Below are 24797 nucleotides of genomic sequence, written 5' to 3' on the forward strand. Positions count from 1 at the left end.
CAATGGAACCAATGACTGAGGGAGGTGGTGGGTTCTCCAACCCTGGAGGCATCCGAGAGCCAGCAGGAAGGTATGCTTTAAGTTGGATTCCTGCTTTGAGCAGAGGGTTGGACTTGATGGTCTTACAGGCACCTTCCAACTCTGATTCTATGAATATAGGAAGTTGCTTTATATTGAGTCAGACTATTGGTCTATTTGGCTTAGTATTGTCTACACTGACTGGCAGCGGCTCTCCATGGTTTCAAGCAGAGGGTCTCTCTTGAACATTACCAGGAGATGCTGTTGGGAACTGAACCTGTGACCTTTTGCTTGGAAAGCAGGCATCTATACCCCAGAGTTGCGGCCCTTCCCACAATGTTCAGCGTGCAAAATGTGGGGCCTTCATGTCACCTGAATGCAAAACTCACCTTCATTTTATCCCATCTCAGTAGTCATGGCTTTCCCCTAAAGCATGGGTTCTCAACAAGTGGGGAATTCCCCCCCGGGGGGGATTTTAGGGTTCCAGGGGGGGAATTGGGACCACTATTCAGCAAAGTGTGATGTCCTGTAGATTATGTACAATCTGTAAAATTGTAGTTTGTTTTTAATTTAATCTGTGACATTCAATAAAGTTTATTGAATGTCACAGATTAAAATCGATTCTTGAACATGCAGCATTATTTTCATTTGCAAAATTAAATTATTATTTAAAGACCAGAAAGTGCTCCAAGAAATTATGTTATAATATAAACTAAGAAATTTTTCTCTCACGAGAAACACCACCGTCACTCGCGAAATGGCAACACGCTATGAGAGACTATCTTGGGAAGGGGGGAATTATATTCTGAACAACGGTGAAAGGGGGGAATGGAGCAAAACAGGTTGAGGACCACTGCCTAAAGAAACCTGCAAATTATTCCTTGGCGTGATGGCACAAACTCTGTCAGAAGTCTCAAGAACAGCCATCCTCCCTAAAAGAAACCTAAACACCTACAACAATTCACAGACTTTCCTGGAAGAGGGGCTGATGACTGTTGATCCAGTTTTAATTCTGTGATGCAGAAATGTCCGAGACTTGGACTCTAGCCGGACATGGACTGAGTCTTCAAGCGGGTGGCAGGGGCCCTCTTTGAACAAAGTGTCTGTTGGAGCAGGAAAAAGGTGTTTCCTTTTAATGTGCTGACATGGAGCTCTGTGAAAGGGGAGAGAATGAACAGGAAAGACCCTACAAGGTCCTCAACTCCCCCTTTTATTGTGGGGCTGTTGCCGCATCAGTTCCTTAGAAGACTCCGTTGGCAGGAAGAGCCAGATCTCATCCCTGGAGCCTGTTTTGAGTGTCGGGAGTTGGTGGAAGGCTAAAACCTCTCAGCCCTTTTTGGAGTCCTCACCACTGAGCAACTGCAGCCGCCTGAGCATTCCTGAGGTTGAAGGGCTTCTGAGGCAGCCAGCTTTCAGCTCCGGCACCCCTCTTGTTGAGAGGACGCTTAATCACCGCTTGCGGCCAGGGATGGGGATAGGGAAGGCATTTGGGCCTCACCACGGTGTACACGAGCAAGACTAGAGCACGAGAGATGCCTGAGGAGGGCTGGTGACCTGTTCCCTGAGCATTCGCCCTCATTTGCTGTCACAAAGCCTATGCAGAGGTTAGATTATATCCGGACTTCACTGAGCATTCGTTCTGATTTATTTGCAGGGCAGGTTATACAACAATGAATTTGCTTGTGGGATGTTTAACATGTCTTCCCGTTAGTCATTTGTTCATCCCATGCTTTTCAATCCATTTCCCGATTTTTTTGCTAACAAAAAGTCTGTTCCTTTTCATAAGTGGTTTTCTTGTGACAGAGCACATTAACCCACTTTAATTGCACAAACCTAACTTTCCCAGTACGCACTGGAATCCTTCTTGCAAAATACTGGCAGTCTGGGGGTGCTACTGTCAGACTGCAGGGACCGCCAGGCTTGGGCAGGGAGGCATCTTCCTCATCTCACCCCAAGACGCCTTCCTCTGAAACTATGGGTTCCCCTCCTGCACTCCCATTTGGCTAAAAATAGCCGGGGGGGGATATGGGTGTCCATCTGTCTACCTTGCCCTCTGCATCCCTCCACCCACCAGCTCCCAGTTTGCTTCCTCAGGAAAAACCAAGGAGGAAATGGGAGGGAGAGCAGCAGCTCCGGAAGGAGGCCTACAACAGTGCCGTGGCTGCAGCAGCCCGGGCAACGAGTTTTTGCCGGGAATCCCTACAAGGAGGATGGCGCGTTGGCCTCTGCTGCTTTTCTGCCTGCAGTTCCTGGGCCCAGGGATTGGGAGCTGCAGCTCTGACCTGGACCCCAGCGGGAGGCACGTCTGCACATCAGACAGGTAGGTCAGCCCCCATGGTGGGTGGGTGGGTGGGTGGCAGAGGGTCTTGTGTTACTTTTGACCATTTGCTTCAGGGATTAGGAAGCTGCCGCTTATCAAGCCAGTAGCTGTCCACCTAGCCCAGTATGGTCTCTGACTGGCAGTGGATGCCCAGGATCCAGGCAGAGAAGGGTCCTTCCCCATCGCTGCCAGCTGAGATCCCTTCTGAGTGGAGCCGGCATTGGGGATCAAGAACCCGGGGCCTTCTGCATGCATATCAAGGGCTCTGCCACTGAGTTGAAATCCCTGCCTTAAGGATCTTCTGGACAAAACAGTCACATGGATAAATTTCCCCGCTTTTTATGTTCTTATCCTAACAGGTCTGTCTGCACACATATATCTTTGGACACACCTGTCAGGGTAAATAATGACGCTGAAAGACACTTACCTTAGTTACCTGAGGGAGAGGAAGGGGGTTCTGTGTTCATTTTGTTCATTTATTATTCTCTATGACTGTCAGTTTTTGAAACTTAAAAAAAAGCTCAGGGTGTTTGTCTTGGCCCATCTAGCCCCCCAGTATTGTTGGCTCTGACTGGCAGCAGGTCTGTAGGGTGTCAGGCAGGGAAGGTCTTCTCCCTCACTGCTGCCTGACTGTGTCCAACTGGAGATGCTGCTGGCGTCTGAGCCTGGACTCTGCAGACAAAGCATTTGGCTGCTGAACTGGGCCCCTCCAGGGCCTTGGGCAGAGGGAGGCCTTCCCAACTGCCTGTTACCAGATCGTTTTGCCTGGAGACACCCAGGGCCGAAGTGGGGAACTCTTGCATGCAAGGCATGTGCTCTGTGCCACTCAGCCCAGGGTTCCTCCTCCACTGTCAGGAGGCGGCATGTTTCCGAATACTGGAAACCGCAGGAGGGGAGAGTGCTCTTGTGCCCAGGCCCTGCTGGCAAGCTTCCCATTGGGCCACTGCGAGGACAGGAGCCTGGACCAGAAGGGCTGTTGCCCCGATCCAGCTCTGTGCAGGGATGAATGTGTGCTGAGAATGGGCAAGATACGTGTGTGCGTGTGTGTGAGAGAGAATGTGTGGGCACCATGCATGCCGCCATGCCTGGTTGAGGTTTACGCCCCAGTATTTTCTGCATCTGAATATCTTTTTCTATTGTATTTTCCATTTCCTGCCATTCACATTGGAGACTATTTAAGTTCCCGCGTCTGCTCTGTTCAAAACTTCCCCCCCGAACTCACCACTTTTCTAGACACATTATGGAAAACCTGTTGCCTTCCAGGTGTTGCTGGACCCCCAGTCCCCTCATCCCTGACCCTGGCCTGTGCTGGCTTGCTAGGGCTGACGGCATTTGGAGTCCAGCAACACCTGGAGGGCCCCACAGGTTCCCCCCCCCAACTGTTACCCAGCAGAGGCTTTGAGGCAGCGACTGAGCTCTCACACAGCTTCCTTTGCTGATCAGTAACGTTGCCCACTAATCTTAGGTAAGAGGAAGCGAAGCCGGACACTTTCTGCCATTCGTAGGAGCAGAGGAGGCTGCCTTGTACTGAGTCAGACCAGTATTGTCTGCACTGACTGGAAGCAGGACAGAATGTGCTGGTTGTGGGAGTTTTGTGGGGCCCCAAATAGGCTGGGCAGCAAACTGGGCTCTTCCTGGGTGCCTTTGCTGGGATGGAGGGGAGGGGCCACCCAGTCTGAGCCTCTGCAAGCACCAGTCCTGGAGCCGGGCTAAGCAGGCTGGTTCTGGTTTGCTTGCTTATCTGTTTCTCTCCTCCCCCCCCCCCGCCAGTCACCCCCCAGTCCTCACCTGCTGCCCAGGATGGAAACAAGAGGGCCGGGAATGCCCAGCTGGTAAGTGGCACATGCATCTTTTGGGGGTTCCTGTTCCCAGCATAGTCTGAAGCCTCAGGCTGCTGCCTGCGGGGTGGGGTCTCTTTCCTCTGCTGTCTTGAGCGGGATTGTGGTGCGAGGAAGAGGCAATCTGGCCTTACACAGCAACCAACACAAGTTCTTTCAGTAAAGCTAATCCTGGCTGTTCATTCAACTAAGCTAGTGCCCATATTATTATTATTATTATTATTATTTCTTACCCACCCTTCACCATACTGTTCCAGGGCAGGTTATAGCAATCTAAAAATGCAATGTTAAAACACTGTGAAACAAATTACAGCCATAAGGATAGACTGGGTCTCAAGTGTCAAAGCCCAGGGTGAAGAAGTGCGTCCTCAGCACATGATGAAAGCAATACAGTGAAGGTGCCAGTGCCCCTCTGTGGGGAGGGAGTTTTCACAGCTGAGGGGCCACCACAGAGAAAGTCCTCTCCAATGCCCCCCCCATATCTGAGGATGGTGGAACTACCAAGAGGGCTGCCTCTGCTGATCTTGGTCTTTCAGATACGTGGGGCCTAAGTCATTCAGGGCTTTAAACACTAGAGTTAGCACATTCAACTGGGCCTAGAAAGGAACTGGCAGCCAATGCACCTGTTTCGAAAATGGGGTTATATGACATCTAATTGGAACCCCAGCCCATAATCTGGCTGATGCTTTTTGGACCAGTTGATGTTTCCGAGTTGTTTTCAAGGGAAGCCCCACTGAAAGCATGTCACAATAATCCAATCTGGAGCCAGTGGGAAAGAGGGTCTGAATGCCACCTCCTGTCTCCTTATGCCGTTGCCAGCACTGTGCACAGGAGCAGATGCCTGCCGGGAGGGTGAAGTGTGCATTCGCCCTGGTGTCTGCCGCTGTAGGCCTGGATTCTTTGGGGCCGACTGTATTGCACGTGAGTATTGGCTGAGGGCGGGGAGGGGGCAGGCAGAGCAGGAAAGCTCGGCAGTTTCTGAACAAAGACAGAGGCTGGTCCGTTTGGGAGACGGGGCAGTGCGCCACCAACCTCACCGGCCCCGCTTCTGACTTACAACCAATCACGGGGCTCTGGCTGCAACTCCTGACGGTCTCCCTTCTGCCCTACCAGTCCCAATGGGCACCAGCTGCCACTGCAGTGAGGGCATCTGCAGGAGGCCCCCTCGCTCAAGGTGTGGGGTCCTGGCTGCCCCACAGAATCCCATGGACTGAAATATATTGGGGAGGGGGTGCTCTCTAGCCCAGTGTCCCTTACCTCAGTCCTGGGCCCTGTGGCAGCTGGCATCCTGACCCTTAAAACCAAAGCAAGCCCTTTGATTTGTACTCAATTTAAGTACGTGCCAATTTATAATAGGCCACAGAGGCTCAAAGAAAAGAAAAAGGCAGATTTAAAGCTGCTCAGGTGCCTGTTGTTTTTTTGGGGGGAGGGGTTGACACAAAAGGAAGGTACAGAGGGGAAAGTTTGCAATGACGACCGGAGTTCGCCCAAAGACTGTGGACTCCTCCTTTGGAGGGTTTCAACTAAAAGTTTAGGGCTGAGGGTTCTCCTGCCACCAGGGGGGGAAGAGGGGAATCTTCCCAACAGGGCTGAGGAGAGGCTGAGGGGGTCTGCAGCACTTTGGAGAAAAGCCAGCATGACAGGAGAAGGCTTTTCGTGATGTTCCCCATTGTTCTAAAAAAAATAAAATAAAAACTAATTCTGTACTGGGACAAGTCACATTTTATCCCAAGAGAGGCAGAATTCTGTGGATTGAATTCACACACCCAGCCCGTTTTTGTGTAATTTAGCCATTGCAGGGCCAAGGAGATGCCTGGAGGGACAGCTGGCCAGGATCTGGCCCTGATGCCTCCATCTATCAGTTTCCTCAGGGAACTCACTATATTCCCCAAGCACCTTTTTCTTCTGTGCAGCAATGAAGGGTAGAAATTTGGTTTAACATTTAGGAATCAGAAAGCTGAAAAGTTCACAGGATGCAGGACTCGTCTCTTCCCTTTTCTCTTCCTTGTGGCCAGACTCCGGATTTGGTGGTTCCACCGTACAACTGTGGAATCAGAGAATATCCTCCCAGCAAAGTTCACAGAGTGGTGGTCTGTTTTGGGGAAGGGCCCAAGCACAGCAGCAGAGCCCCTGCTTTGCATGCAAAAGGTCCCAGGTTCAATCCCCAATGGCAGCTCCAGGTAGGGCTGGGTGGGACCTCTGCCTGAAACCCTGGAAAGCCGCTGCCAGTCAGTGCAGGCAACACTGAGCTAGATGGACCAAGAGTACTTATGCTTTGAGTTGGATTCCTGTATTGACCAGGAGGTTGGACTTGATGACCTTATAGGCATCTCCCAGCTGTTACTACTCTGTGATTCTAAGGCAGCTTCCTATGTTCCTATTGAAATTAGCCCTTTATTCAGAATCATGAGGGCTAGAATCCTACTTTATTTTTGCGGGAACGGCCACAGCTCTATAGCAGAGCCTCTGCTTTGCATGCAGACAGTCTCAGATTCAATCCCCATCATCATCTCCTGGCAAAGTTCAAGAGGGAGCCCTTCCCTCAAATCCTGGGGAGCTGCTGCCAGTCAGTGTAGACAATACTGATTTAGATGGACCAGTATTCCACTCCACCCTCCAGCTCAGTGACTGCTTGCTTCTGGAGGTCCCTTTCCCTTGGGTGTTGCTGGGGAAGGCAGGGTGATTTGTCTCTTCCTCCCCAGAAGGCTGATGACTCCATCCGTCTCACGGGGCCTGCGGTTTCCTTGCAGGCTGCCCTGATCATTACTGGGGTCCAGACTGCAAAGAGAGCTGCCTCTGCTATCCCAACGGGAAGTGCGATCCAGTCAGCGGAGAGTGCAGCTGCCACCCTGGGCGATGGGGCCCGCTCTGCCAGTTTGCGTGCCTGTGTGGCCCCAGGAGCCACTGCGACCCCCTCACTGGGGCCTGCCAGTGTGAGCCTGGCTGGTGGGCACCTGACTGCAGGAGGCCATGCTCCTGCAACCTGTCTGGCTCCCGCTGCGACCCTGTGACCGGCCGCTGCCTCTGCAGACAAGGCTGGTGGGGCAAGAGGTGCACCTCGTCCTGCCTCTGCAACGGCTCGCCCTGCGCCCAGGAGACTGGCCGGTGCGAGTGCAGGGAGGGGCTGTGGGGTGTGGCCTGCCAGTCCAAGTGCCAGTGCCTGCATGGCACCTGCGCCCCCCAAGACGGCCAGTGCACCTGTGACGCCGGCTACCAGGGCCAGAGCTGCAGGGACCCCTGCCCTCCTCGGACCTACGGACTTCGCTGTGCACACAGGTAACTGCCTGCCCCCTCTTGCTCCCGTCTCTCAGCCTGTCTGTTTCCAAGGCTGGCACTTCTGCTGACTCAAAAACGTAATAATCTGGCTCCCACTGACATTGATATCAAAATGCCCATTGGTTTTAATACAGGAGTTGGAAAACTTTTACCACCCCAAGGGCCGCATTCCCTTGTAGTCAGCCTTCCGAGGGCCGCATGCCCAGTGGCAATAGTGGGTGGAGTAATTGATGTAAATTTTACCTTTGTACACTGAGCTGGTTGTTCCATACATACTTGCACACGTGCACCCCCATCCAGGGAAGGAAGCAGTGCTGGATTCAGACTTGGTGAGGCCCTAAGCTATATAAAGCTTGGAGGCCCTTTGTTAAAAAAATTACACCAGATATATATATATATATATTCAGTACACATAAAATTTTAAAAGCCCCCCCCCCCCCAAAAAATCCTGACATTTTTTAAGGCCCCTGCGGATTGTGAGGCCCTAAGCTGTACCTTGTTTAGCTTATGCCTAAATCCGGCACTGGGAGGAAGAGCCATTATCTTAAGAGACAATTATTAAGAGCCTTCACTGTACATTTTTTGGAGCCTGTTTAAGACGTTTTTGTTTCTGTAAGCCTAACACAAGGGTTTAGAGGCGGGGCTGAGACTAATATTGTACAGCTGGGTTGGGTTGCCCCACACAGCTCAAACAGCATGTGTGTGGGGGAACCCCTTCTTTTTGGCTCTAGGGGCCCCTTCCTCTCTGCTAAATACTCCCTCCGTCCTGCCACCCACAGCTGTGGCCACTGCAAGCACCAAGAGCCTTGCTCTCCAGTGACTGGCTCCTGCCTGGCCTGTGAGCCCGGCTGGAACGGGACCCACTGCAAGCAGCTATGCCCACCAGGGCGCCATGGGGAGAACTGCACCCAGATCTGTCCCCGCTGCCGACGAGGGGAGACTTGCCACCCAGAGACAGGGAAATGCCGGAACTGCGAAGCAGGACTCACAGGTGCCAGGTGGGAGCACGTGGGCGAGGGCCCCTCTGGGAAGTGGCCTGTCCTGCCTGGAGCTGGGAGGGAGCCTGTGGGCACTGACTGATAAGGCACTGTGGCAGCCCCTCTGCACAGCTGGGGAGGAGGGAGACGCTTGGTGCAGCCCCCCCCTCTTGAAGGACAAAATGGTTGGCAAGCCGCAGTGGGGGAAGCAGCCACAGGGCCTGGCCATGCAGAGGGACCCCCTCCCTTGACAGGAACAGAGGAAGCGACCTTAAGCCAGGCCAGACTCTGCCTGTCTAGGCTACTATTTCCTACTCTCTTGGAGGCTCAGGTGGGGGGGGGCAGTGAAGGCTGCTCCATTTGGGTGAGTGGGGCACTGCCCCACCAATCTTAGCCTGGCCTCACCTACCCACCTGCCTCCTTACTGACAACCAGCCCAGGGGGAGGTGGCACTGCCCTCACTTCCTCCTCTCAGTCTCAGGGCTGCCCCTTGTAAGACTCAGCAGGGAGGGGGAGGAGGAGGGTGGGGCCAAGCTAGAACGAGGTGGCTCTGCTTGGTTGGCTCCCTGCCTTCCGCCCGCCAGTCCCAGAGAGCACCAGCCACCACTGGAAGGAGATCTTCCCCATCTCTTGCTCCCTGATCCCTTTTTAACTGGAGATGCCATCAGGGACTGAACAGGGCCTTCTGCACGCCAAGGTAGACGCTCTGCCCCTGAGCTGTGGCCCCTCACACCCTTGCCTGACTCCTTCCTGCAGGTGTGAGCTCTCGTGCCCCACTGGCCTCTTTGGGGAGGGGTGCCAGTTCACCTGTCCAGACTGCGTCAATGGGAGCTGTGATCCGGTGTCTGGGGCGTGCGTGTGCCAGGCTGGGTTCTGGGGTACCAGGTAAAGGGGGCTTGGAGGAAGGGGGGTGAGAAGGGGGCCCTCCCTCTCCTAGCCCATGAGACGGCTGCAGCATGGACCCTCCCTCCCTTTCTCTCTCCCTGCAGCTGCAACCAGACCTGCCCTGCAGGGTTTCACGGCCTCAACTGCTCAGAGCCCTGCCAATGCGTGGGGGGCACGTGCCACCCCATCTCCGGGGACTGCCAGGGGAGTAAGTCACTCAGAACATAAGGAGAGCCTGGCTGCAGCTGGATCAGGCCCAAGGGGCCCCCTCTAGCCCAGCATCCTGTTCTCACAGTGGCCAACCAGGCGCCCCCAATGGGAAGCCCCCAATCGGGAGCTGAATGCAACAGCAATGCCCAGAAACTCTCCTCCCTGTCCCCACAATACAAAGATGACCTTGGCCCAGTCACTGTCCCTCTCAGCCTAACCTACCTCACTGCATTGGTGTGAGGATAAAATGGGGAGGGGAGGGGGGAACAATCCTGTATGCCACTTTGAGCTCCTGTGGGGGAAAATCAGGGTATACATGTAAGACCACCCCTGGCAAAGCACGGGTAGACTGTACTAACTTAGCTTAGTTGGAGGTAACGCGGGCGGGCAGGGGGTGGATGGGAACTGCGTGTGGATTTCTTTCCTCGCACCAGCTTACTTTTCCTTCCTCTCCTAGGAGGGCAGAACCAGGCAGCCCTCTTAGCAGGCATCCTGACCCCTTTGATCCTCCTCTTCCTCATCCTCCTGTGCATGTGCTGCTGCTGCTGCAGACCAGCCCCAATGGATACCAGGTACTGTTACTGCCCAGTGGGCGAACCGTGTGCCACTCTCTTTCAAGACAACAGGGTGCTAGGGCTGTACAGATATGGAAGGCTCACTGTCTTTTCCTAGGGTGCTGAGGCTGTTTGAAGCAGGAGGTGGGAAGGCGGCCTTAAGAAATGGTCTCACTCAGTATAAGGCAGCTTCCTATTTAAGTCAACCTTTTATTCAAAACAATGAGGACTAGAATCTTATTTTTAGGGACAGGGCCATAGCTTAGTGGCAGAGCACCTGCGCTGCATGCAGGAGGTCCCAAGTTCAATCCTTGGCACTTCCAGTTTAGAAAGATCAGGTACCAGGCAATGGGGAAGTCTGTTCTGCACAATACAGGAAGCAAAGGGCCTTTGGTGTGGTGGCCCCCACCCTTTGGAACTCCCTCCCCTTAAATATTAGGCAGGTGCCGTCTCTGTTGTCTTTCTGGTGTTCCTCTTCCAACAAGCCTTTTAAGTACAAACCTTTATCCCAGTCTGCATCTGTATTGGAATTGTTCTTTAAGATGCTTTTATCATTTTATTGGTTCTTATTTGCTGTCCTAGGGGCAACTTTGGGAGGAAGGGCAGATACAAATTTAATCAATCAATAATAATCTATCAAAGAGAGATCTGCCATAGTAATTTTCTGCCATGCTGGCACTCTGTTTTGGAAACTGATGCAGCCACGTCCAATTATGTTAGTTCTCCCCGCCCACAACATTATTTAGCCCAGACAGACTTGGAAATGGAAGGACCTTGTCACTGCTTGTGTGAAACCAGAGTCTCCCTTCATTCCCTCCCCAGGGCAGTGGCTGCGGAGGGGGACCCCATCTCCCGGGTGAAGCACCACGTGCTGGGAGCCCTGGCCAGCGCCAGCCCTGCCTTGCCCTGCTTCTCTCTGGGGGGCTACAAGCTTCCGCGTGTGACAGGTGAGATGGAGGTTTTAGCGTGAGCCAAAAGTACATAATTATTTCGGTGCCTGCCTCATTCCTAGGGGAAGGACATTCCACAGAACACAGAGGCAGTCTCTCTCTCTCTCTCTCTGATGTTGCTGGGAATCACAAGTGGGGAGATCACAGATGCACAGAAGAGTTGGAAGGGGCTTATAAGGCCATCACGTCCAACCCCCTGCTCAATGCAGGAATCCAGCTTAAGCATCCCCAACATGTGGCTGTCCAGCTGCCTCTTGGATGCCTCCAGGGTTGGACAGCCCACTACTTCCCTCCGTCATTGGTTCCATTATTGTACTGCTCTAACAGTTAGGAAGTTTTTCCTGGTGTTCAGCCGAAATCTGGCTTAGAATCATAGAATCATAGAGTTGGAAGGGGCCTTGTAGGCCATCGAGTCCAACCCCCTGCTCACAGCACGAAATCCACAGCTAGAGCATCTCCCGCAGATAGCTGTCCAGCCTCTGCTTGAAGACATCCAGCTTCTTGTAACTTGAGCCCATTATTCCATGTCCTGCACTCTGGGACGATCGAGAAGAGATCCCGGCCCTCCTCTATGTGACAACCTTTCATGTACTTGAAGAGTGCTGTCATATCTCCCCTCAGTCTTCTCTTCTCCAGGCTAAATATGCCCAGTTCTTTCAGTTTCTCCTCAAGGGGCTTTGTTTCCAGTCCCCTGATCATTGCAGTTGCACTCAGGTCCTGCTTGTGGGCTTCTCATTGGGGTATCTGGTTGGCTACTGATGGCCCATTGGTCTGATCCAGCAGGGATCTTGTGTTAATTCCCTCTTATCTGAGATACTTATTAACCAGGACTGTCAGCTCTGATATATATTTATATATATAAATAAATTCTACCGCAAGTAAAGCTGAATTCTGCAATTTGAACAAACCACGCAATGTAAGCAAATGACCAATTTTGTGCTTCCTTTTGCACCAGTTGCCCTGCTTCTGCTAGGCGTGGGGATAGGGCAAGAAGCCAGACAAACAGCTGAACACTGCAATGGCATGTGCGTGTTCACACAGGGTTGCACCAGTCTTGTGGGGACCCAATTCCTGGCCTATTTTTGCAGCCATGAGAAATTTGCTTTGTTTTAAAATGAAGGTTAATTGGATTCTGCACTCAAGACCCACATTTTGTGATTTTTGTGCATCTCTCAAGAATCACAGGATAAAGACACTTCCTTTTTTTAAAAAAGGGGAAGGGCTATAGCTCAGTGGCAGAGCTCTCTCTTTGCATGCAGAAGGCCCCAGGTTTAATCCCCAATGGCATCTCCAGGTCAAGCTGGGAAAATATTTCTGCCTGAAACTCTGGAGAGTTGCTGCTGGTCAGTGTGGACAATACTGAGCTAGATGAACCAATGGTCTGACTCAGTATAAGGCACTTTCCTGTGTTCCTATTTAATTCAGCCCTTTATTTGCTAATATTTAGAATCATGGGGACTAGAATCTTACTTTTTAAGGAAAGGGCCATAGCTCAGTGGTAGAGCAACTGCTTTGCATGCAAATGTCCCAGGTTCATCCCCAAGTGGCATGTCCAGGCAGGGCTTGGGACAGACCCCCTGCCTGAAATCCTGGACGGTCACTGCCAGTCAGTGTAGGCAACACTGAGCCGGATGGTCCAATGGCCTGACTCGATATAAGGCAGTTCCCCATGTTCCAGTCAAAGGTGCTGGAGCTGATGGGAACATTCCCTGCACATGAAGGCCTGTGTGCATGTATGCTGGGCTGCCACAGAGCTATGGCAGCCCCTCCGCTGAAGAGGTCTTTGGGGCCACAGAGGGGGGGCGGGCAATGGATTGGTGCTAAGCCAAGGGCCGTGGTTGAGGGATCCAGGGCCGAGTTACCTTCCCTCCCCCTGACTTAGCCCTGCTCTACGCTCTTACTCTTCTCCCCGTCTTGTTTTTGTTTCTGTCTCCCCACCCCACCCCTCGGGCAGTTTCCCACCACGATGCAGAGCTTCCCTTCAACCCCAGCTTTATTGAACCCCTGTCCGCTGCCTGGCCATCCGACAGCTCTTTCTCCTCTTCCTTCGACACAGATGACGAGGAGGGGGGGGCAGCTTCCCCCCTCCCTGCCAGCAAAGGTAGGGCTGTGATTGGTGCTCACTTCTCTCAGTTTGCCCTCTAGCAAAGCTGGGTGTGTGGGAGAGTGTCTGTGGCAGAGCCGGATGGCAAGGCTTTTCTGGCCTCCTCCTCCTCTTCGACTCTCCCCCAGATGATGTTCAGCAGGCATCCCCAACTTTTTTAGGCTCTTGGGCACATTTGGATTTTTGAGTGACTGCTGTGGGTGCCTCCTCCTCTAAGTCACTTCCCTCCCCTGGATTAGCCCCCCCCCATACATACACACACAGAAAGAAAAAGGCACACTCACACGCTCACTCTGCTTCCCAAGGGATCTGGGCAACAGCTGGATCCAGTAGAATTAATCTGAGCCTTGGAAAGAGGACAGAGCTGAAAAAGGAAGTGGGAAAGAGCGTCACTCTTCCCAACTTCCTCCTTCAGCTCTATGTACTTTTCAAGGGAGGAAAAGGTAACCACCCTCATCACCAAGGGAAGGCAGTGAGGGCGGCACTCAGAGCCTTTGGGGCCACCAGGGGAAGATCTCCATGGCACCACTGTGCTCACGGGCCCCACGTTGGATCTAGAAGGCTCCGTGGAAGGCCCATTACTCAGACTTTTGTTCCGTGCTTCCACCCCACCCAAACAGCAAATTCTGACTCTAATGACTTGCATGCCGCTGCCTCTTTGATCTTTGAATTGCTGGGATTTTGTTGTGATAGTTTTTGCTTTAACACAGGGTTGGGGAACATCTGTGGGGCCCTCCAGATGTCAATGAACTCCAACTCCCAGGAGTCCAGCAACATCTGGAGGACCATTGCAGGTTCCCCACACCTGCTTTAAAGGACGCAAACTGCTCTTTTGAATTCTGTGGGTTAATTCACTGCTGTTGCTGCAAGCTACTTTCATTACTGCTGTAACAGAAGAGGGGACAGGATTGAAATAAGGGCCCAGCCCAATCCCCAGGGAGCCCCCAATTCGGTGGGCAGCAGCTGCCTGAGCCCCACACCCTTCTCTTCCAGCGCCAGATGCTGAGCTCGCGGCTGGGTTCCCCCCTGGGGCACTGGCCTTGAACTCGGAGCCCTTTGCCATCCCTCGCACCTCCAGCATCGCCAAGGCCAAGCAGCCCTCCGTGTCCTTTGCAGAAGGAACCCGGTTCAGCTCTCAGAGTCCCAGGGGCTCCATGGAGACCCTCGACCCCACACGGAAGCCGAAGGCCCCCTGGGGCTCAGCCCAAGTCTCCTCCCCACAGTGTCCCCAAACAGACCAAGCTGGTGCTGCACAGGATGGTGATTCACCAGGGAGCTGTTACGAGAATGTGGAGGCCCTTTGCAGGGAAGACGGGAGCCACAAGCCTTCCACGCAGAAGAGCACCCCTGGTGGTCATGGCAGGAAACGGATGGCCAGCTCCCGGCACGTGGCCCAGAGAGTGGAAGCCCTGGAGGCCGCCTCGAGGGCTCAGGGGAAAGACCTGAGTGTCACCACCATTTATGTAACGGTGGGCAAAGCGGGCAGCGAGGGGCCGGTGCAAGCCGTCCTGCAGCGGCTGGGGAGCCTGCAGAGGGCCAAGCAGCTATCTGGGAAAGAGTCGCTGCGGGCAAGAAGCAGCCCTCAGGGCATCCAGAAGCCACCATGGAGGGCACTGGGCTCTGAGAGGGACACCGCTGTGAAGCTGATGCCCCAAGACAAGGCTGGCCTTGAGGCTTCCATGCCTTGCACTGAAACCAGTGCTGCAGAGGAGGCAGAGGCCCAGGGCATTCTGGGAGGGCCAGCAGTTCCCACCGGAGAGCACGGCAGCCTTGAGTCACCCCAGAGCCACAACCAGCCAGAGATGTTGACTGGAGGGGCTGCCTTAGAGGAGAATGCAAAGGAAGAGCTGGAGCCAAAGTATGAGAATGTCTCTGGCTGGTCCAGCTCTCCGTAAATACCAGGTGCCCCCCCATGCCCAATACAAGCATACTCCCTTCCCAAGAAACTTTAGGGAAGCTGCGGAGGAGAGGTCGCCACGGAAGATCCCTGCAGGAAGGAGGCCATCATGTCCACGAGGAGGGCTGCTTTCCTCAGGGGGGGCTCCCACCTTTATGGAGTGATCCCCCTCCTGGAGGCGCAGCAGAAAAAGGTTAAAAGCACACCTGATTATTAGTCAGGCATTGATTCTCAGGCTGTCGATTTTTAAGTACTGTACTGGCTTTTAATGAACCTCTGCATATTTTTGTGTATATTTTAATTTGTATGGTTTTATTGTTTTGTAATGACTTGTCATGTGGTTTTATTTCATTGAACTACTTTTTGGGGGGGTAAATTGCCTTGTAATCATTTTGGTGAAAGGCTGATTTAAAATAAATGTATATAAAAGGAGTGACATGCATGGATGTGTGTGGTGTACACACACACTTCAATCCCTTTGCACCATCCCTCGTTTTTACCCTGAGTTTGTCTCAGGCTTTATATCTCATGGAGACTCCTCTGTGATCTCACCCTCCACAGATCATCACACCCACATATGACAGTGAACCCCCTTAGGACCCCTCTGTCTCACCTTTGCTCTATGGGGAGTTCACAGTTGAACACGAAACACAAGCTATTGATTTCACAAAACAGAGAAGAGGCAACTCTTACCTGTATAAAAAAGCCCCCGGCACAGACCTCCTTTGTCCCTCTGAACTCTGAATTCTCCCAGAGGTGAACTCCACAAAGCCAAGCGGAATTTCTTCATGTTCTCAATAAACAGAAAACTGAGATAAGGAAAGATCTGTGCCAGGAAGTGTTTATCCTTCACTGGCAGATAATATTCTGAGTGTCCATGACCCAGTTCTGGTGCTGAAGCTAAGCCGGCCTGGATGGGACCACCATGAATGAGGAAGGGGAGAAGGGAGGGGATACCTGGAATCAAAAAGAGTTTGGATATTTTTCCATTTACAGACATTTATGAGCTGATCTTAAATCTAAGGGCAGCTTAAAAGAACTTATAAACACAAATGTTTCTAATATAACAATATATTACTAAATATATAAATATACTAAGCAGCCCAACTGAGGAGCAATAAATGTCAGTCACAAAAATGTGATACTAGCAGCTCTAAAAGACCTGGGTGGCTAAAAAGATTTCCAGCTGGTGCCAAAAGGAGATCAGTGAAGAGGGAGTGTTTCGTTTCCCCATGAACAACGCACGACAACCTTCTCAACAGACCTATTTCCAGAGCATGAATAACTAGCTTTGAGGCCTGAGCGGGATGGGAATCTGACTTGCACTTTTGAGCTGGGCTTTCCAGGGCAGAGGCCAGACTACTGGGGTGGCTGTGCAAACAAGCTTTGCCCCAGAACCTTTTTGCAATGCCCTAGTGCATGTAAACAATACTACAGAAAGCATTGTCTCTTGAGCATGCACAGACTGTGTTCCCCATTCCGCAAAGTCACCCTAACCAACCCCTGTATATCAGGAGAGAGATTCTATTTATTTATGTAACAAAATTTATATACTGCTTAAAACCTCTAAGTGTTTTACTAAAAAATGAAATGCAAAAGGCAGACTGTGACAATTCAGGGTGAAGCTTCAGATAGGCACGGCCCCACTGAGTGGGGAACCTGGGGCTGAATGCGGCTCTTCAGGCCTCTCCACGTGGCCCTTGGAACTTTCCCCAGGCCGCACCCCTCACTGTTTTGCACCCTCCTTCAGTGTGTTCTTGCCTGGCTGGAATGTGTCATGCCTCTTGTGTTGTCTGGATGGAGGAGCGTGCGTGCGTAGAGTCTCTGCTACAGCACAGAGGGGCAATTAAAGTTTGTTGCTCCGCCCACTTTTGCTTCTGGCCCTGCCCACCACTGGCACGTGGCCCCCAGAAGGGAATGTGGCCCTCAGGCTGAATAAGCGCCCCCCAGGGAACAGCTTTCCCACTCTCTCCTCCACTCCCCCCCTCCGGGTGTGCATATCCGTTCTTGCTGACTAAAGTCAACCCTCTGACAAAATGGGTCCCCCCAAAAGACTGCCGCAGTGACTCTTTTACCCGTCTTGAGAGTTCCACCCAAAGAGTCTTGCTTGTCTTTGCTGCAAGAGACGGACTAACCTGCCGCCTCGCTCCCCCTCAAAACAAGCCTGGGACTCCTTTCCCCCCGGGAGTCTTGCAGGTGGGCACATCGCCCTGCAGGTGGCACTAGTGGCGCAGGAGGCGGGCGCAGGTACGTGCGCGCGTGTGTCTGCCTGCCCTCAGCAGCTCTGTTGCTTCCAAGGGCCAAGTCCCCTGAGAAGCAACATTTCTGCGGGCCTTCCTGCCTTCCCCTGTCCGCTCTGCCCCCCCCCCCGGCTCCATCTCATCATCTCCTGCCACAGCTCCCCTTTTGCCCCACGGGGGGTCCTGGCAGCCATCATAAGCTTGGTGTGGTGGTGCCCTAACTTAAGAACGGAGCCTCGCCCTCCTCTTGGGCCTGAGGCTGGAAAGCTTGGTGGCCTCTCTTGGGGCTGTGCAGGCAAGCTTTCGAACGACACAGGGTTCTTCAGCAGCACGTTCAGTTCCTTTAGAGCTGGGGCCCTCCAACGGCTCCTGGGGTATCCCAACGGCCGGGTGCGATGGGAGATGGGTCCAGCAGCCTCTGGAGGGCCCCATGGGCCGGCTGTCCCGTGGAGCGCAGTGCGGCCTCCAGCCCGTCGGTGGGCTGTTCCCCTCAGAGTCGCCCTCGGGCGCTGCGGAGGAGGAGGAGGGCCAGCCCGGCCTTGGACTGCCCGCCCAGGCGCACTGCAGCTCCCCCGGGGCTGGCCAAGTTGTCTCGGCAGCTGCTGAGGCAGAACAAGCGGCCCCCACCCAGAGCTTCCCGAGGGATCCTCCGCCTCCGGCTGCCTCAGACCGGCCCAGTTCCGCCCGGGCAAGGCTGGCGGCCGCCTCGGGCATCCGTAGCGCGCAGAACTGCCCGCCTCTTCCTCCTCGGGAGAGGCTCCTGCCTCAGGCGCCAACATCGCTTGGAGGTCTGGAACGCGCCTCGCCCGGTCGCCATCCTCAGGTACCAAAATGGCTCACGCGGGGGGCGCGCTGTGAAATCACCCTCCCGGCGGGGGCTCGTCGCCACGAGGGTGCCCCGGAAAGCGCCCACGAGGCCGGCGCCAGGCGAGTCTCCCCGGGGTCTCCTCAGGCGGGACTCACCGATGCTCTCGCCTCCGGGGCCGCCGCACCTCTACAGCATCTCCGCCGACTCGGGCCCTGAGGCGGTGCCGGGGCTCCTCCGGCCAGGCGCGTTTCCTGGGCCGGTGAGTCACTCTGTGCATGCCCAGAGGCGCCTCTCTCCTCCGCTCGCTTTCGGCCTGGGCGAGGGGAGGCGCCGGGCTCTCCATCCTTCGCAGAGGGGCGCGCGGGCGCGGCCTGATTGGCGGCGGCGCGGCTGGAAACAGGCCGGGGACCAATCAGCGCCCCGCCTTGTTTTGCTCCCCGGCCGCATAAAAGGCCAGAACCGCTGCCCGCCCGGCCCAGTGAACCAGCAGCAGCTGCGGCGCGCAAGCAGAGCGCGGCCGGCCAGGTAAGCGAGCGAGCGAGCCCCGCTGCCGGTGCTTCGCGACCGCGCCGGGTTTTCCTGCCGCCGGGCGCTGCGCCTCGGATGAGCGACTTGCCGGGGATGAGGAGGGGGCGCCGGCGTGGCTTCCTTCCCAGCCTGCCGGCCACGCTCCTCTCCTGGCGACCCCGGGACTGCAAGCGGAGGCGGGGCGCTGGCCTCTGGGTGGGGGTCGTGTCTCCCTCTCATCCCCCTTCCCGAGGTGCTTTTCGCCGGGGCGGGGGGAGCCAGGAAAGGGGGGAGGCTTGCTTCTCGAAACTCTAGAAGCCCCTTCTGTCTTCCCCCCCCCGCCAGGAAAAGGGAGGTAGCGTCCCCTCGCCTGAGATGCAGGCGAGCAAAAATCTGAACGTACAGGGCGGGGTGCTGCCCCCCACGCCCCAGTGAGCCGGTAGGGGAGGGCTTGTCTCGGGGATCGGTGGGTGTGCCTCTGCCCCCGCAAGCATTCCTCCCCACAAGGAGCCCCGTGGGGCCTTCTGGAGGAACTGTCGGGCCCCTTTGCAGAAGGGGTGGGAGATTGCAGACTGTGCTTTCCTATTTGCTGGGGGGGGGAAGAGAGCAGAAAGCCCTTCGGGGCTACCATCCCCTTTTGTAGTAGCCATTCAGATCCTTCATGGAAGCCACCAAGCAGGATGTGCAGCAATAGCCTTTCTGTGTGCTGAAGTGCTTGGTGTTCAGAGATACACTGCCTTTGAACATGGAGGTTTCATTTGGGTATCATAGCCTCTCTTAGTGTATCTAATGTTGGCAGGTGTCCCCCATCTTGTGGTAGTGAGTTCCATAGTTTATGCCCTGTGTGAAGAAGTCCTTCCTTTTTGTCTGTCCTGAATCTGTCAACATTCAGCTTCGTTACATGACCCAGTAGTGTTATGAGTGAGGGAGAGAAACCCCCCTTGTTTATCTACTTTCTCTGTTCCATACATAATTTTATGTCCCCTCTTACCTTTTCTGTAAACTAAATAGCCCCAAATGTTGTGGCTTTTCCTCCTGGGGGCCAGCTCCAACCAACTTGATCGTTTTGGCTGCCTTTTTCTGCACCTCTTCTGGCTCCAGGATATTCCTTTTTGAGGTACAGCAACCAGAACTGCACCCAATATTCCGAGAGCGGCTGCACTGTAGATTTATATAATGGTGTTACGATAGCTGGCAGTTCTGTTTTCTTTGCCTAATAAATCTCCATTTTTAACTGCAGCTGCACAGCCAGTCCGTGGTCAGCTCCCCAAATAATCTTTTTCTTTGATTCCAAACCATTCTGGTGTGTGTGTGTGTGTGTGTTTGTGCATGTGTATAGGTTAACCCTCAGTGGTGCAGTTAGGTAACATTAGACTATTTACTCAGTGGCCTTAAGGGAGCTGCCCCCCACTTTAGATGGCAATGTCTGTTGCTTCTCTTACTTCAGAATAGGGTAAACCAACCCTGCTGTGTCTGTGGGGGAGGGGGGGCTCCATTCTTTAATGCCCATTTTGGAGAGATGCTTCTGGCACTCCTTACAAGTTCCCCTTTGCCACGCTGGATCATCTGGGGACACCACCTCACTGTGCACCCCTGACTCCAGGTCATTTAAGAACATGTTGAAAAGCGCAGCTCCTGATGTAGGGTGAGGGAGTCTCTGCTTGTCCCAGAGGTTCATTTTGAATTGCTTTCAAACCTATCTTCGGTTGTGTTTTGCTCTTTTATGGTATGTTTGTAAACTGCCTTGAGATGCGTGTAACATTAATTGATGCTAATTATAGTAATATTGATCCTTGGGCAAACTCTGCTGTTTACTTTCCTCCACTGTGAAAACTGCCCATTCATTTCTGTCTCTTTCCTGTTGCTTCACCAGTTGCTTATCTGTAAGAGGAGCCGTTCTCTTAATCACATCACCTCTAAGTTTACTTTGTCGAGACCTTTTTGGAAATCCAGGTGTATCATGTTTACCAGACTGCCCTTATCTTTGTCCTTGTTGACACTCTTAAGAATGCCAGAAAGTTGGACTGCTCTTTGCAGGAGCCAGGCTGATTCTGCCCCTGTGAGTCTAGCGCCTTTGGAGCATTTTCCACATCTAGCTCTTTAGGAACGTTTCCCACCAGTTCACCTGTAAGTGAAATTAGGCAGGCAGCTCTGAGGTTTCCTCGTTCCTTTAATGTCGCATTGGCCACCTTCCAGTCCTCTGATAAGCTGCATTTTTTTGCTAAAAGATTTATCAATTTCTGCCAGGATTCTCAGGTGAATGGTCTCTGACCCTGCTGGCTGGTGCTGGCTTGTTAATTCATAACTGGCCAATTGACTGTTCTGACTTTATTCGAACGTAGCTGCTCTGAGATTGAGTGGAGGGCAAGCAGCAACAGGCGCAGGATGAAGAGCTGCTTAGGTGGATTGTGGCCTGGGACTGAGCTCAGGATCGCTTCTGATAGGACTGTGTTTGGGGTCTCAATCTTGGCGTAGCTCCGTTTACATCTTGCATCCTGGTCACAAAGTGGACTGTTAATACCAGGCCGGGGAGGGTCTACTACCCAGTGCAATCCTTCCTCAGAAAAAAAGGCTTAAGGGATGGAGATCTTATGGTTGAAAGCTGATGGGGGGGGAAGGGATGGACTGCCGTAGCCCAACAGGCGGTTAAAGGGCCTGTCTTCTGAGGCTGGTTTGCTTTGCTCTAGGGAGAGGTGGACATTGTAGGTGAATGGATTATTATTTCACTTATGTAACCTTGCTTTTAATGTTTTGAAATTGAATTGCATGGGTTGGGTGGAAATTCAGAGTAACACAACCAAACGCAGACTGAAAATAAATAAGGTAAAGCAAATATAAAATAAGACGAGAAAGCAGGAAAGAGAGCAGAAATTGGTCCATCTGAAATGCCAGGAAGAAAGGGGGAAAGGGGGTTGCCTGGAAAGACCCCCCCATTCTCCCCACAGGAGTGTTCATCATCCAGGTGTTTCCCTTTCCACTGCTCCAGTGGGGGGGAATTAACTCAATTTATCTTCTCCCCCCCCAATGCTTGCATGTGGTGGTTCTGGATGGGGCTTAATTTACACCGTGAAAGAAAGGGTTGGATTAAAGCTTATGTATGAACTGCCTTCAAGTCGATTCCAACTTATGGCGACCCTATGAATGGGTTTTTCATGAGGCTGAGAGGCAGTGACTGGCCCAAGGTCGCCCAGTGAGCTTCATGGCTGTGTGGGGATCCGAACACGGGTCTCCCAGGTCATAGTCCAGCACCTTAACCACTACACCACACTGGCTGAGCTGAATGTTCTTGGACATAGAGTTTAATGCTGTGACTTCTGCTTACGTTTGAGCACCTGATGGTTGTCTCTCTCACCCCCCCCCCCGTGTGAGGGATTATTGGTTGGAACTATTTGGGGGATGGGGGTTGAGGGGCTTGTGTCTCCTTGGACTTTCTCCTCACTTCACACATGGTGGGACTGGGACCTCCCATTTGGAGACCCCGGGTGGGTGGAGGGGTTGAGGTTCTGCTGCGGTTGCTTGAAATCCTTCTGGGCCCCTCCCAGGGTAAACCATGTTATCTTTCTTTCTCTTGCATGCCAGCAGTTTGGAGGACCCCACGTGAAGAAGGCTCTGCTTGCCTCCCATCCTCCTCGTTGTAGTCATGGCTCCCACACTGGCCACGGCTCACCGGCGGCGCTGGTGGATGGCCTGCACGGCTGTGGTGGAAAACCTCTTCTTCTCGGCCGTCCTCCTGGGTTGGGGCTCCCTCCTCATCATGTTGAAGTCTGAGGGGTTCTATTCCTACTTGTGCACCCTGCCAGGTAAGAGAGGCTTGCTGGTTTCCTTTTTTGGGGGGGGGGAGGTTTGATGGTATTAGTGGCGCTGCTGAGTTGGGTTTCTGGCCAAACCTGGGCCTGCTCCCTCAATTGGCATTTGCTAGGCAAGTTGTAGCGGCCTCCATTCCAGGCTGGCTAAACTGGTGGCTGCCGTGGGAGTGGACGCCGGAGTGGGGAGGGTGCCCAGGCGCTGCTCCCTGTGCTGGTTGTCGTGGTGTTGCTGTTGCTGCTGCTAGCAGGGAGCCTAGATGAGGCCTAGGCAGTTGGGGCTTGGCTGAAGGAGAAGTGACCTTCCCTCTCAACTGAGGGGCACTTCCCTCACTTGTAAGAAGCCTTTCCTCAAATCCCAGGTGGCAGGGCTGGTTGAGAAGGAGAATGTCCTCTGGGCATGCTTGCACTTCACATTTTCCCCAAGCCCCCTCAACACAGATTCCTCTGAAGCCCCTGAGGAGAGTCTTGGCCCCATGGACCTGGGGTGCTGTTTGGCCCCAAAGCTTCTCATCGGTTGCAATGCCCTGTTGGCCAGCATCAGCCAGGAAGGCGCCCTCTGTGCATCTGCTGGTGGGAGGTGGGGTCCCAGGCATTCTCCTTGGGAGCTGCGCTGTCCGTTGTCATGCTGGTGAGGGGGAGGGCAGGTTTCCCTGGCTGCCCACACCCATTATCTGGGGCTGTTCTGGGCTGGCTGAGAGCCCAGCAGCCTCTTCACTGCAACACCTAATGATTAACTTGTAAATGGATCTAGATGATTGCAGGAGATTAACAGCAAGGAATAGAATGGAAGGTTAAAGCAATTTCCAAGGAGTAAAGAGCGCGTCTCCTGCTAAGGCTAAGCCAGAACTTGCTAGCTAAGATATAGTTAGAGTGACACCGTCTCAACCTCCCCCCCCCCCACGTTTGCTGACAGACTTTTGCTGATATGCAAAAATGCTTTGGAAAAGGTGCTGGTATTTGTTGCCCAGGAACAACTGAGGGGTTTCTGGTTTCTGGTGGTGCAGTTTATTGAATTCAGACCCTGGAATTAGTGGTCAAATGGCCCCACCTGCCTCTGTAGGGGGTCATGGAGTGTGTGACTTCACAGTGTGTGAGGCCAGGCCTGCTGTGTTGTCCACCCCCCAAAAGCTGCTGAGTTGTGGGGCCCCTGCCCCTGCCTGTCCCACTGTTCTTCTCTGAGTCTTGTGGCTTCTGAAGTGAAGTGGGTAACCATGCCTTTGGGACTGGGGTGGGGGGGCAGGATGGCCTTTGGACCCATCCGCTCTTTGATTCTGCAATCTTGCAGTCACAATGCCGTAAAAAGAAGCGGAAACCTCTTCTGGAGAAGTCGGCGGAAGCTGGCAGTCTGTCGGGGCTCGAAGGGTGCCCAAAGGGGGAGGCCCTCCCTTGCTGGCCTGCCGCTGCTGCGCCCCTCCTCTTTGTTTCATCGGGGCCTGTCCTTGGGCCACGGAGTCCGTCTTTCGCTGGGTCTGCAGAGATGCCCCTTCAAGCCAGGCAGGAGTTTGGATGAACATCCTCGCTAGAGGGAAGCCCTGTTGGGTTGTGCCGAGGGCCTCTTGGTCTTCCGTTGTGCTTCGCATGTTGGAGGCAGTAAGTGCCTCTGGATGTGAATCCCAAGCGGGTCGCTGTGGTGCTCAGGTCCTCCTCCAGGGCTTCCCTTTGGGGCATCTGGGTGGCCATTTCAGGGAACCGGACGATGGCCTGGATGAGCCCCTTTGGCCTGATGCAGCTGCCCGAGGGCCCGCCGGGTGCCCCTGTGTTGATCATGAGGACCGGGTGGGGAAATGGGGCTGTAGCTCAGTGGCAGAGCACTCGCTTGGCATGCAGGGTCCCCCGGGTTCAATCCCTGGCAGCAGCCCCAGGCACGGCTGTGGAAAATGCTCTCCAGGGTCTTGGGCAGACAAAGTCTCTCCCAGCCCTGCCTGGGGCATCTCACCCAGCCCAGTGACAGAGCGCCTGGGTGCCCAAAGGGTGGAGGGAATAGCCGGGAGCCTCCCGTGCAACATGAGGGGACAGCGGAGGCAGTACTGAGCTGGCAGGACCTGCGCTGTGACTCTGTCTAAGGCACCTCCCTTCCTTCAGAGTGGCCCACTAGGGGCTTCTGGGAAAACGACAGGCGCCAATGCAGGGAAGAGCCTTCTTCCCCGCCCACTGAGTGCCCAGCACCTGGTGCTCAGAGATATACTGCCTCTGACCCTGGAGGTTCTTCTAAGCTACTATGGCTGATAGGAGTCTATATTGCCCCACCCCTTTATAAAGCCCACTAAGCAGCCAGCCAGCACCAAGTCTTGTGACAGTGAGTTCCGTGAGTCAACGATGTGTCCTGCGGGACTGCTCCTCCTCTTTGACCCCATGCTTTGAGGTGGGGGGAAAACGTGAGGAATGGCACTGTCTTGTTGGAAATGCA

General features: G+C 53.8%; 2 protein-coding genes across 5 annotated transcripts in view; both read left to right on the forward strand.

Moving 5' to 3' along the window:
- Positions 1-15451, forward strand: part of LOC133374497 (scavenger receptor class F member 1-like) — a 32118-nt gene extending 16667 nt beyond the window's left edge. The window contains exons 9-19 of the mRNA XM_061605522.1: positions 2093-2338; positions 4109-4170; positions 4996-5097; positions 6927-7452; positions 8232-8450; positions 9186-9314; positions 9419-9522; positions 9982-10096; positions 10901-11025; positions 12983-13129; positions 14126-15451. Coding sequence (XP_061461506.1) covers positions 2093-2338; positions 4109-4170; positions 4996-5097; positions 6927-7452; positions 8232-8450; positions 9186-9314; positions 9419-9522; positions 9982-10096; positions 10901-11025; positions 12983-13129; positions 14126-15027 — 2677 coding nt within the window. The 3' untranslated portion in view covers positions 15028-15451. The remainder of the gene's footprint in view (positions 1-2092; positions 2339-4108; positions 4171-4995; positions 5098-6926; positions 7453-8231; positions 8451-9185; positions 9315-9418; positions 9523-9981; positions 10097-10900; positions 11026-12982; positions 13130-14125) is intronic.
- A 2432-nt stretch (positions 15452-17883) lies between these two features.
- Positions 17884-24797, forward strand: part of SLC43A2 (solute carrier family 43 member 2) — a 32432-nt gene continuing 25518 nt past the window's right edge. The window contains exons 1-2 of one of the 4 annotated variants that reach the window (XM_061605023.1): positions 17884-18092; positions 22164-22384. In XM_061605023.1, coding sequence (XP_061461007.1) covers positions 22225-22384 — 160 coding nt within the window. In that variant the 5' untranslated portion in view covers positions 17884-18092; positions 22164-22224. Of the gene's footprint in view, positions 18093-18491; positions 18603-22163; positions 22385-24797 lie in introns of those variants that run through there. The other 3 variants (XM_061605024.1, XM_061605021.1, XM_061605022.1) reach the window with 3 other exon arrangements.

This window comes from Rhineura floridana, chromosome 21 (assembly GCF_030035675.1).
Source record: "Rhineura floridana isolate rRhiFlo1 chromosome 21, rRhiFlo1.hap2, whole genome shotgun sequence".
Classification (NCBI taxonomy): Eukaryota; Metazoa; Chordata; class Lepidosauria; order Squamata; family Rhineuridae; genus Rhineura; species Rhineura floridana.